Source organism: Ascidia mentula, chromosome 2 (genome assembly GCF_947561715.1).
Source record: "Ascidia mentula chromosome 2, kaAscMent1.1, whole genome shotgun sequence".
Lineage (NCBI taxonomy): Eukaryota > Metazoa > Chordata > Ascidiacea > Phlebobranchia > Ascidiidae > Ascidia > Ascidia mentula.
Genome location: NC_138567.1, coordinates 2,832,716 through 2,846,314, shown reverse-complemented (window position 1 = coordinate 2,846,314; position 13,599 = coordinate 2,832,716). Strand labels below are relative to the sequence as shown.

General features: G+C 34.9%; 1 protein-coding gene across 2 annotated transcripts; it reads right to left on the bottom strand.

Moving 5' to 3' along the window:
- Nucleotides 1-975: 975 nt before the first annotated feature.
- Nucleotides 976-13,514, bottom strand: LOC145889264 (uncharacterized). 2 transcript variants are annotated; one of them, XM_082980186.1, is made up of 18 exons: nucleotides 13,144-13,514; nucleotides 12,816-12,985; nucleotides 11,895-12,751; nucleotides 11,244-11,327; nucleotides 11,047-11,121; nucleotides 10,792-10,893; nucleotides 9,944-10,048; nucleotides 8,834-8,917; nucleotides 7,782-7,901; nucleotides 7,363-7,473; nucleotides 5,973-6,098; nucleotides 5,536-5,655; nucleotides 5,120-5,230; nucleotides 3,729-3,854; nucleotides 3,283-3,402; nucleotides 2,641-2,748; nucleotides 2,408-2,515; nucleotides 976-1,918 (listed from the first exon to the last, which is right to left on the bottom strand). In XM_082980186.1, exons 1-18 carry the CDS (start codon nucleotides 13,159-13,161, stop codon nucleotides 1,155-1,157), a joined length of 3,309 nt encoding a protein of 1,102 aa, XP_082836312.1. In that variant the 5' UTR covers nucleotides 13,162-13,514; the 3' UTR covers nucleotides 976-1,154. The 2 variants fall into 2 exon arrangements, with proteins under 2 accessions (XP_082836312.1, XP_082836313.1); XM_082980187.1 differs by having other exon boundaries at nucleotides 11,047-11,118.
- Nucleotides 13,515-13,599: the final 85 nt, after the last annotated feature.

The following is a 13,599-nucleotide window of genomic DNA, read 5'->3' as shown; positions in this document are numbered from 1 at the left end:
ACTTGTTAGTATGTAAACACTGGAACTTACTAGAATATAGATGACCATGTCCTCAAATCTTTGTCAGGTATTTGTTTAACCAACACAACCAAGATTTGTATTAATTAGTCAGAAGCAAAAGGCCTCTGATTGATATCAGTAGATTTATTACAAAAATCTTCAACAGTTTCCCATTCCAAAAAGTTGGGTTGTTATATGCAATACCCATGATGGAAATGCATTCTTTTAATCAACATGCATTCGTAGCGGAATCGACTATAGTAACCAGTTGTAATTTGGAACTATTGGTTGCATAGCATGCAGAAAATTTTTTTACCTTGCACATGTGGAATGGTGGGTAAGGTTATTCTGCCCTGGTAGGGTTGGGCACACTTTTCTATTGACAGTCCAAAAATCATCAAATATTTGACATATTTTAACCATTTCAAAGTGGACAATTAGAGGTAAACTATAACCTGTTTACAACAATGCTTTAAAATGTGGCCTAGGTAAGTGACGTGTACAAAAATTACATCAAACTGCAGTATAAACCTTGTTTGTAAAGTGTCTCATTTGTACAAACTCCTAGCAGGCCAGATACAAAGACCTAATGTGCCACATTTGGTCCTTTGCAGGAGGTTAGCCATTGTATTGCTTTGCACAGTTTTTAGCACTGTTTAAAGTTTTTTTTTATAATACCTATTATTGGGTGCATCAAATGCATGTCCTAAAAGCTAGTAATGTGAAATAAGCTAGCTAAAAACTATGGCACATGCGAATGACGTATTTATCAAACAGAATTACCCAATATATTGGTAAGTTTTTCATACTTTAATAGTTTTTTTTTCTGGTGTTACGCACTTTCATTAAAGATAAAAGCAAACTCTTACCAGGACACTAATTTTCTTTGGCTAAAGTTGGTTTCTCTTTTAAGCTGAAATATAATATTCTGCATTTTTACCCAAAACCTTGCATTGACTTTACCAAAGCTTAATCTTAAAGTCAACATCACTTATTTACTTGATTATCAGCTACAAATCACTAGCGACATGAAAATAATAATCAAAATTCATTACGTGCATGGTAGCTAACTTCCATTTTGATACAAATTACGTAAACAATGCATAATTCAAACATATTTAACAAAAACACATTTTGTGTTTGTGATGTCATAATTATTTCTTTTGTGCAAGTTTTGATTCAACAACACTTAAATTGTTTTTACTATTTTCAATCCACTCCTTTCTTTTCTCTTCAGGTATGCATGTTGCCGTTCTGAAAGCTTGGATTGCTTTTTTATAAAAATCCACGCTTTCATTCAGTCGATTTGTTTTCTTGCAAACCAAACCAAGGTCGTTTAACAAAATTCCGAACACTGCATGCTTTGCTGAGTTTTCACCAAACTGTTCCCTCATCATTTCAAGTCCAAGTTTAATTGTTGATTCCCTCGACAAATAATCTTCGATTGAAAGTTGACTCCATTCAATCGCGTGCAAACACCACACTTGCTTCTCACATCTGATATCTTCTTCCACGTTTTTCATATTTTGTATTTTGAGTCTCATCGTTTCCATGAGTGGGATCACATGATCACGAATTATTCGTTTGTTTTCAAGTTTTTGATTCGAATCCGATGTTTTCATCAAATCTCTGCATGTCCAACTCAAACCCCAAACACATCCCTTCACACCTTCCACCGCTTCATCTCCATCACGTTTGACATAAAGTTCAGACGCAACATCGTAAAATAAAATCGATTCCAAATATTTTCCCTCTCTTCTCTTTTCACGTCCAGTTGTTCTCAAATCTTCCGCAGTTTTCCCACGACCTTCAAGGGACCTTGAAAGTTGGTTTCTTGTTTCATTTGCTTCAAAATATTCATGTTTTTTCAACAAATTCACGTAAGTTTGGATCCAAAAAGTTGTATCGATGTTTTTGTCTGAAATAAAAACAATTTATTTAATTTAAACATAAATAAACCCAACCTCCCACCATCACATACCCTGGCGGTCTATTCAAAGTGTCAGTGTTTCGGGGGAATTTTTTTGGTGGCGCTAAAGAGTGGTAAACGTGTATTTTTTTTAAAAAGGGGACAAATTGGAAAAATAAATTTAAGATTTCGTACTTTTAATGTTTTACAATTTATCAGAAAAGGGATTTTGATGATGTTTAGTAAAAAATCACAGAATATACACGTCAATGCCGTTATTTGCAGTCATAAAACGAAATGTTGTATCCACTGTATAATCAACAGCTTTCTTCGAAGCATTTTACATTGCTTGCATTTCTGTTAAATGGTGTTCCTACATTCCTCTTGCATAACAACTTATTCATGTTTCAATACTAGTAGTTTTCAAAAAAGGGGTGATAGCAGTTTGTTCCTAGGGATTACCAACAACAGATAGTTTTTTCAAATTGTTTTTATTACCTGTTTGCTGCTGTCGTCCCTGCATAACTTTTCCTGCATTTATCTGTTCATCACTTGAAAAAGGATCATGGGTTACATCATAAGGGGTGGTTGGATGCTGTTCAGTGCCTTGAAAGTGATTAAACAAAAATAAATCTAAGCTACACCCTTGGTGATGTTTTGTAATTTTAAAAAATATAACTTTGCATATGTGTTATGTAAATCAATGGGCTTGTAATAAACAATGAAATTACCTGTTTGTTGTATTGCTCCCTGGATAATATTCCCAGTATATACTTGTTGACTATTTAATAGTTCAGTGAACCTTGGGCTATAGGGAGTAGTTGCAGGCTCTTCAATACCTTGAATAGGTTTTACAAAAATATATTTTCATACTTTTGTCATGTTAGTGTTAAGCAAGTTGGTGATTTTTGAAAAAACTAGTCCAAATGAACTTGAGAATGTACAACCTTATTTATTCAATTGTGACGGTGTTAAAAAGTTAATATAAGCCGCCTTCGAATTTAAGCCACATGTAAATGTCATAGGCAACCTTAGGTGCCCTATAACAATAATTGTCAACAAATCCGTCCATTGAAATTGTCGGGTACGCTGATAACTGTGTTTGATAAAAAGTACTGGTAAGGCAGAGCCACCCTCGAATATAAGCTGCCCTCGATTGAAAGCCGCAGAAACAGTAGGTTAAAAAACTTTACAAGCTGTGGCTTACAATCAAGTAAATACGGTACAAGACTTTACAGATTTTCGAAAAAAATGGAAAGATTTAGGCCTAGGTAGGGTCACATAGCGATTCATGTGCAAAAAAAACAAAGAAACAAAAGAACGTTAAATTTTGTCACATTTACTAATCAGTGTTTGTTTGCAAGAAAACTTACCGGAAAGTTGCATCAACACCATTGCAGCATCCGACTGCCTTGTAGAAATATCACTGCTTGTTTTGTATTCACCAAAGCTTGTTGGGTTATTGGCAATTTGAACCTGGTGTCCACTGAATTCTGATTTTGGAAACATAATAAATGTTGCATCATATCAATATAAAAAAAGATGGTGAACAGGGACTAAAAACATCTTTCTATGTCAATACTCTTCGTGTAGTTTTTGATATTAACAAATTTGTTAGGATGGACTGATGGCCTCATTGCACGACACGAAAAAAGAGACATGAGAAAAAGGTGTTGCACAAATGAATTAACACAAAGATTTTTTCGTGTCACAAAGTTGCAATGAATTCACTGCATGATTTTATACCATTTTGGAGAAAATCTCTTCCTTGCATTTCTGTGTGACTTTTGCTTAAAGCTTATTAATTTCAAGTTAATACCTGTTTGTAAAGTTGGCATAGTATTCCGATGTTCCTGTGTTGGGTTAGCGGTAATCAAAGAACCATTTCCGGGTGGGACACTGGTGACAGTATTATAGGAACTTCCACCATTACAGAAAGTAGAATCTACAGAAAAAAGAAATTTATAACTCTTCAAATATGTATACAATGACATGTGGATAGAAGCAGTTTCTATAATTTAAGCTTTACCAAAAATTAACTTTGTAGATTAAGTGCTCTGATGAGGCTCGCAAAAAATATCCATATCTAGCATGTGGTTAAAATTGGTGATAAGGAACTTGAAAGTTAAGGCTTTTAATAATGCAGATTAATTTCTTTATTGTTCAGGGCGTAATTTTTAATGCGTGTCAAACATCTCAAGAAAAATTTTTCTGCGTCTTGAATAGTAAAAATGTTGTATGTGGTAACTAACGTATGAGAACGACCAGGCTTATTTCCATTATAGGATTCTTGTACTTACATAAGTTTAGAATATTTAGGAACATAACTAACGGTTTTGTAGATCTTTAATGTGAACAGAATAGCCAATACAGTGCTCGAAAACTTCATGTAAACGTTTCGATTGTTTCTACAACCATTATCAATACTATTCTGTTCATATTAAAGTTTAAAATACATGTTGAAATAGCAACAAAACAAAACAATAACCTGCATGTTGTAGGCTGAGATGTTTCATTAAATAGGTCCAATTGAACGAAAAACGGTACTTGTTTCGTAACAATGCAACATGTTTGGCAACCATGCCACGTGTTTGGTAAATGGTAAGTTTTAAACATAACGCGCTTATTCACTGAACGTAAAGCAAGTGCTGGCTGGTGTTTGCATGGATTTTGTTCAAGAATTTATTGCGGTTGAATTTATTTAGCCATCTAAAGAGACAAAATCAATTTGGATGAGGATCCCAGCATAGCAAACAATGTTGCCATTAAGTTTTCAACACTACGTAACCATTCTGGTAAATGCTGTTGTTTAATAGTGACACAAAATACAAATTTCTCCCCAAATAATTATTTGCAGTTTGCAATTAAATGACTTCTACTGACACCAATTTTTTTGAACCACTTTGCCACCAGCATCTATATGCCAATCATTGAAAAAAGAAAACTAGTAAGATCGGTGTGAATTCTGCAAGATTGGCATGACCGATAATGGAGTTATTGAAGTAATTCAATTTATGGTCTTTAAAGACAATGGCATTGGTCTGTTCATGTTACTGAATATCGGTAACTCAACATTGTTTCATGTCGCCCATGTCGAACAGTGGCTTTGCATATCGAAAACTTAGAATGGCGAAAAAGGCAAAAATTGAGCCTTAATTGATTATTTCTTCTTCTACCACCTAGCCAAATTTCCAAGATTCCAAGAAATACCTGTTGTTGATGGAAGAAATTGCACAAATTCAGGTTGCTGTGTTGAGTTGTTTGCAGGAAAGGCATCGTTTCCAGTCAAGAGATTTAAATTTCCGCCCACTGAAGTAAAACCTGCATTAAACATCAATAAAAAACAATTTAAATTTAACATCGACATGGATCTTACACTTTAGAAAAATTACATAGCTGTATTTGCAGACAAACCTAAAAACTAATTTCCTTTTTTAGAATATTATCTGTGTGTGTGAACACAAAAATAAAAAAAACAAGCACAGATCGAAATGAGCCGGTTTGCATGTCTTGTTTATGCTGGCATGATTTTCAATGTTAACCAACTGTAAGGTTTAATTGTTCAATTTGGCTTATGATACAAAATGTCCTTTCTGTACATATGGAAATGCAGCAATGTGAAATACCTGTTTCTGGTGGTAAAACACTACCATTAACTGAAGATTGATTTGCTGGCATGAAGTTTTCTGTAGTATTGCTGACAGGATTGTGGTAACTTTCAGGTTCACCAGTGTTCACAGCAGTGTCTACATTTGAAAGGCAAATATTTAGAGGCAAACTAAAAAGATGGTGAACAGGGACTAAAAACATCTTTCTATGTCAATACTCTTCGTGTAGTTTTTGATATTAACAAATTTGTTAGGATGGACTGATGGCCTCATTGCACGACACGAAAAAAGAGACATGAGAAAAAGGTGTTGCACAAATGAATTAACACAAAGATTTTTTCGTGTCACAAAGTTGCAATGAATTCACTGCATGATTTTATACCATTTTGGAGAAAATCTCTTCCTTGCATTTCTGTGTGACTTTTGCTTAAAGCTTATTAATTTCAAGTTAATACCTGTTTGTAAAGTTGGCATAGTATTCCGATGTTCCTGTGTTGGGTTAGCGGTAATCAAAGAACCATTTCCGGGTGGGACACTGGTGACAGTATTATAGGAACTTCCACCATTACAAAAAGTAGAATCTACAGAAAAAAGAAATTTATAACTCTTCAAATATGTATACAATGACATGTGGATAGAAGCAGTTTCTATAATTTAAGCTTTACCAAAAATTAACTTTGTAGATTAAGTGCTCTGATGAGGCTCGCAAAAAATATCCATATCTAGCATGTGGTTAAAATTGGCGATAAGGAACTTGAAAGTTAAGGCTTTGAATAATGCAGATTAATTTCTTTATTGTTCAGGGCGTAATTTTTAATGCGTGTCAAACATCTCAAGAAAAATTTTTCTGCGTCTTGAATAGTAAAAATGTTGTATGTGGTAACTAACGTATGAGAACAACCAGGCTTATTTCCATTATAGGATTCTTGTACTTACATAAGTTTAGAATATTTAGGAACATAACTAACGGTTTTGTAGATCTTTAATATGAACAGAATAGCCAATACAGTGCTCGAAAACTTCATGTAAACGTTTCGATTGTTTCTACAACCATTATCAATACTATTCTGTTCATATTAAAGTTTAAAATACATGTTGAAATAGCAACAAAACAAAAGAATAACCTGCATGTTGTAGCTGATATGTCTCATTAAATAGGTCCAATTGAACAAAAAACAGTACTTGTTTCGAAACAAAGCAACATGTTTGGCAACCATGCCATGTGTTTGGTAAATGGTTAGTTTTAAACATAACGCGCTTATTCACTGAACGTAAAGCAAGTGCTGGCTGGTGTTTGCATGGATTTTGTTCAAGAATTTATTGCGGTTGAATTTATTTAGCCATCTAAAGAGACAAAATTAATTTGGATGAGGATCCCAGCATAGCAAACAATGTTGCCATTAAGTTTTCAACACTACGTAACCATTCAGGTAAATGCTGTTGTTTAATAGTGACTAAAAATACAAATTTCTCCCCAAATAATTATTTGCAGTTTGCAATTAAATGACTTCTACTGGCACCAATTTTTTTGAACCACTTTTCCACCAGCATCTATATGCCAATCATTGAAAAAAGAAAACTAGTAAGATTGATGTGAATGCTGCAAGATTGGCATGACCGATAATGGAGTTATTGAAGTAATTCAATTTATGGTCTTTAAAGACAATGGCATTGGTCTGTTCATGTTACTGAATATCGGTAACTCAACATTGTTTCATGTAGCCCGTGTCGAACAGTGGCTTTGCATATCGAAAACTTAGAATGGCGAAAAAGGCAAAAATTGAGCCTTAATTGATTATTTCTTCTTCTACCACCTGGCCAAATTTCCAAGATTCCAAGAAATACCTGTTGTTGATGGAAGAAATTGCACAAATTCAGGTTGCTGTGTTGAGTTGTTTGCAGTAAAGGCATTATTTCCAGTCAAGAGATTTAAATTTCCGCCCACTGAAGTAAAACCTGCATTAAACATCAATAAAAAAACAACTCAAATTTAACATCGACATGGATCTTACACTTTAGAAAAATTACATAGCTGTATTTGCAGACAAACCTAAAAGCTAATTTCCTTTTTTGGAATATTATCTGTGTGTGTGAACACAAAAGAACAAAAAACAAACACAGATCGAAATGAGCCGGTTTGCATGTCTTGTTTATGCCGGCATGAATTTTAATGTTAACCAACTGTAAGGTTTAACGTTGTTCAATTTGGCTTATGATACAAAATGTCCTTTCTGTACATATAGAAATGCAGCAATGTGAAATACCTGTTTGTGGTGGTAAATCATTAGCATTAACTGAAGATTGATTTGCTGGCATGAAGTTTTCTGTAGTATTGCTGACAGGATTGTGGTAACTTTCAGGTTCACCAGTGTTCAAAGCAGAGTCTACATTTGAGAAGCAAATATTTAGAGGCAAAAGTATACAACAAAGAAATATTAAGAGGCAAACTAACACTAAACAACAATTATTATATTGATTATGATAAGAAATACACTTGCATAACTACTATTTTAATAAAACTCGTATTGTAAGGCACAAAAGTAATGCAACCACTTATGATAATTGAGTTGCAGAAAGTGACAGTTTTTGATCGACAGGCCTCATCCACACTGAACTACTACCCACAGTTTCCAGCTAAATGGACAGACTTACACAATTTAACAGTGTGCCAACTTCACAATAGTATTTTCAGCTTTAAAAATACCTGTTTGTTGCTTCTGCGTTATAGTTTGTGCACATTGCTGTGCTGTAGTGACATGCAAAACATGACCATTCCTATTCCAAGGACGTTGAAGGCTTTCACCATTATTCAAGCAATTACAAGATCAAAACATTACAAGATCAAAAAAATATAATGGGAAAAACCGATACAGTGTCCATTTTTGGGGGCAAAGCAAATTATTTTCTGGGCCCTATCAATCAATGTATAATATACATATATACATTGTATATAAATTCTAAAACTAAGCTTTGTAAAAGTCTAAATAAGAAATACAATTATAGATCTCAGTGAAGTGTGAACTTAAGATCCTCGGCAAGTTACATTAATACAAACAAATTGCCAGGCGACCACATTTATTTGCCATCATCAAAAACACTTGTTTAGTTCACACTAAACATGCTTATTTTTTACATCGCCAAACAGAAGTCTTTGCCGCAAGCAATTCTACCTTACCACAATTAAAGTATATATACATGATTTCTGTGTTGTCTTAGGTGGATGTTGAAGCTATTGTGGGTTGCACAGTATTTTTACAACTTGATATCAGTATCTTTATACACTAGTCACGAAAATATGTGTTTATGTTGTTTGTACCTTCATAATGTTGCTGATTGTGTCTGGTGGCTGCATGTTCTTCTTTTGCACCATCCGTGTTAACCTCAGCAGATGATGTGTTTCCTTAAATAAAATAAACACATAACAATTTTAAAAATTTCCATAATCTGACATTCTACACTAGTGATGCATGGAATCGTCCAAATTCGGTTTTGGTTGAAACCAAATATTCAGTTTTTGCGGTAGTTTTCAAGTTGTATTAACGATTCTGTACCAGGCATGGGCACAACGATAGTATTTCATTGAACACCATCGCTCCCATTTTTTAAAGGTTATGTTGTTAGCGAGCGTACATGCTAAGACTTGTATCACAATAGCAATCCGCCGCTGTAACAGTTTTATTGTCATGTCACTGAACAATACAAAGGAGTTGTTGATTCTGCATTAGTTTTAGACCAGTTCGTAAATTTGTGTGATGCACAACTACGCAGAAAAGATAAGATGTGCGCCCAAAATATTATCATCTTTCAAAGTATTGGAAATTATTAATACAGTTCACATGCTATTGTTGGTATCTCATAACGTTTTCATGAGCGTATAAGTCGGCCAAAACTGAATCTTCATCAAAATCGCAGATTTGGCCAAATAAATTCTGCAAACCGAAGCTCCACATCACTACTCTGCACCATAAACCTGTGATTCCCAACATTTTTGTGGTTGCATACCACTTGGAGGTAAAACAAATTTACAAAGTATCCTAGGGGATGAAGCAACAAACATTTTTAGATCACTTGCAATTTTTTTAATTTGAACTATATCCGCAAATTACGGAAAGGCACTTGCGTACGACCTGGAATGCTTTTGCGTACCACTAGTGGTATTACCGGTTGGGAAACACTAAACTAACTGAAGCTGTTAATAACATTGTACCAAAAAGTGTATTATGTAGCTTTTAAGGCTTGGCAAGGAAAAAGGCTTCTTTCAAAAGTGATTGCCAATGTATTGTCTTACATAAATTTAACTTAAAACCTTAGGAAAGTAATTGCTTCACTGTAATGCAATGTTTACCACTATCAGTAGCATACCAACAGCAGATACAGTTTATTCAAATTGTTTTCAGTAAAAAACCTTTTACACACATAGCGTTACCTGTTTGTTGTCGTCCCTGCACAACTTTTCCTGCATTTATCTGTTCATAACTTGAAAAATGATCATGGGTTTCATCATGAGAGGTGGTTGGATGCTGTTCAGTGTCTTGGAAGTGATATAACATGAATTTACATTTATTTTTATTATGTTTACCACAATCACTAGTTTGTGACGTCATAACAAGTGCCCTCCATTAACAATATCAAAATATATATGACGGAGGTCGTAAGTTTAATTTTCTTGCTGTCACTGGAAGCGCTTGGAATGTCATTGCTTGATTTTCTTTTCAAAGCTGAATGAGAATGGATTGCTAAAGTCAACTATTATTTTATTGCAAACATCATATAACAGATAAACTCAATTTTGTCATTTTGAAAGGCCAAAAAATAAATATTAATAAAAATGCTTTTGAGAGAATTTTTATATGGATTGTTTGGTAGTGCCAAATTGTAGAGCTGGTTTGTCTCAATAAAAGGCAAATGTTCCAGGTGTTTTAAATAAATACTTTTCATCCATAGATAGACAATGAAAAAGAATTTACCATGATGGTAAACAGAGCGAATGTGTAAGGAGGGTTTGTGAGGGGGAAATTATTTAAGAGTAATTTTGCATTAGGCAATGTGGCTTCCAACTTCAACATAAGAGAATACCTTTATTTGTTGCAAAATGTAATAGTAATACCTTTATTTACAGCGATGAATATTTTTTAGTTACTAATTCACTTGGTAATATAATGACTCGTTTTTTCAGCACTGCAACAGCTGAGAGGTCATACAGTTTGCTACTAGTGCATTTTGACACACTGTTTTGGAACCTGTATTAGCAAATTTAACAGCATTTTTAAGTACCTAGTTGTTTCTCAATATATTCATTGTTATCATGCTGTGCTGGTATATTTTCTGCCAAAGGTTGGAGAACTTTCTCTGGAGATCTTCCGGTTTGTATGATTTCTGGAATATGGCAACAATATTTTACTTTAAAACTTAACTAATTTGATGGTATTCTTTCATAAGTCAAAATGTAAGGTATTTGATGTTAAGTGTTAAACTTTCATTCAGAAAACCAACCCAAAACATACAAAGGGTATACATCTTTGAAAATACCTGGCTGTTGCTCCACTATTTCTTCAGCATTCAAGTCATGCTGTTGTGACCTCACATTGGATAATCCTTGACCTGCTTTAAAAAATTTTGGGATCAGCACTTTAAAGTGAAGATGGGTTTTTAACTAAAGTGATCAGTATTTTATGTTTGCATTATATAAAGACATAATCTCTGCATACATCAGCTTCCAACACTACCTGCTCGTCCAGAAACCACTTGGTCTTCAGTTGAATCAGTGGAAGAATGAGTTCGGGTGACATCCCCAAGTGCAGAAGAACGAACTAAATAATGTTTAAAGGATTTAGTTTTCTTTTAAGTGCAAAGTGCTTTACAAGTTCTTCATATATTCCCATATGATCAGTCACTATGCAGAAAATGGTTAAAAAAAGGCCAACATACTTTTGTGTACACATATAGGTTGGCACATGAAGTCATCAAAGTTTAAACATAAATTGTAAACTGACCGTAGCATTCAAAAGGTTGCCGAGCTCTGAGCTATGGCATCTGTATTTACCACAGTGCTATATTTATTATGTCTACAATGAATTCTATTTATACATGATTGCTACAAACAACATAATACACTACATATCATTTCTAAGAAGTATTAGTTGAATATACTCTCATTCACACATTTTTATGCATTGAAGAAAAACTTGTTAAAGGTTTAGTAATTGCTGGTGCTATGAATGATCTTTTCTGGCATCATTATAGGTTGGAGGATTGTGTACTTGGCAGAAGGATCGTATATCACAACAGAGACAAGCAAGCTAATTTGGGTCAATTTTTCTACAGTCACAGTTAATGATCGGAAATTTTTGCTAGTTTGTATAAATTTGAGAACAAACCTTGGAATCTTCGGGTATTTGTGCAAAATGATTGAAGGGAAACCAGCGTCGCATTGTTGACAAGAAAGGGATCTTTCATGTCCATCTGCCTGACAACATCTTCCAATTGTTGCTTGATAACTTCTGGACTTTGCTGGTCAAGAAGTTGCTGCAATCTCTCACAGATTTCGATCATGTTTGGTCGAACAGATGGATCTTGATCCCAACACAGCTTCATCAGTTGCTCCAGGTTTTCAACGATTGCTCTGTCACTGTAACTGAGAAGAGACTTTATTTGGTTTATCATGGAACAATCTGGTCTTCTTCCTTCCTTGATGGAGTCCTGTAAAGCTTTCAGGTTGTCGGTCGGATATGGCAATGCCCTCACCACGAGAGTAAAGACCATCACACCGAAAGCATAAACATCAAGTTCTTTGGTGGGTTTCATGGTGGGATCTTTTAGTTTTTCAGGTGCCGTGTACATCGGTGTGTATTGAGGTCTTTCCTTCTTGCTTCTTGCTGAAGGATCCTTTGTTGTCAATCCAGTTAAAGTTGCGAGTTCTGCATTTCCAAAGTCGCACAATTTAAGGCGCAGAATTTTGGTAAGCAACCAATTTTCCGGCTTGACATCTCCATGAACCATTCTCTTCAGAGGTAAACCATGGCAAGCTTTGAGACCTTCTGCAGCATCCAGTAAAAACCGGACACGCAAAGGGAATCCCAAAATGATCGAGGTATTCAGCAGCAGTTCCAATAGGTTTCCCCCTTCACAGAACTCCATGACAATCCCAATGGCAAAGGGCCATTTAGTCCAACCATAAACACTCACTATGTTGATATGATCTAGTTTTTGCAGGTTTTCCAGCTCTTCACCAATTCTACAACATTAAAGTTATTTAAATAAAAACAGTTACAGTAGTGTATCATGAATGCTGGATTTACGTTTTTTTAAAGAGTTCTTCACTGTGTCGGCCACCAGCTTTGATTACTTTGACGGCAACAAATTGCTTCCAACCAACATGGTAACCAATTATTACATCACTGAATCCACCACTTCCAGCAACAAAATTCCATTGGTCACATAAAATATCCTCGGCTTTGATGAAATGAAACTACAAAACATATATAAACAGATGGTTACTATTACCAATATTGCTGATCAAAAACATGAGGATATGTGGGGAAGGCTAACCTGGTAACGTTTTGAAAAGGGCGCATAGTAAATTTTATGGAAAATACTAGTATGATTAGAATGTAAAACTCCACATACCTCTTCCACAGAAGACATATTACCACTATATAATCAGGACAGAAAGGACACCTGCAAACGAATTCCACAAGAACTGTTTCTCTTTGTTTCCCCTTTTCAAAATGGCGCTGGTGGTTTCGAACAGGAACCAAACAAAGGATAAAAGGAGGAACCCCAACAAAGTCAACAAACAGAGTTGCTTGGGGTGATTCCACCCGCGCCATCGCTCAAGGGTAACCAAATGTCCTTCGCATCAGGGCTGCCAGATGGTCAAAACACTTGACGGCCAATTTTTTTTTCTCTTACGGCCAAAATTCGGCCAAATCACGTTTTTGATATTTTTTTTCTCTTACGGCCAAAATTCGGCCAAATCACGTCATAAGTTTGATGATTTCTACAAAAACGACTACATAGCCGGAAATAAATTCGTAAATTGTATGTTTAAAACACTGTTATCTATATGCTTTCAGTGGTTTC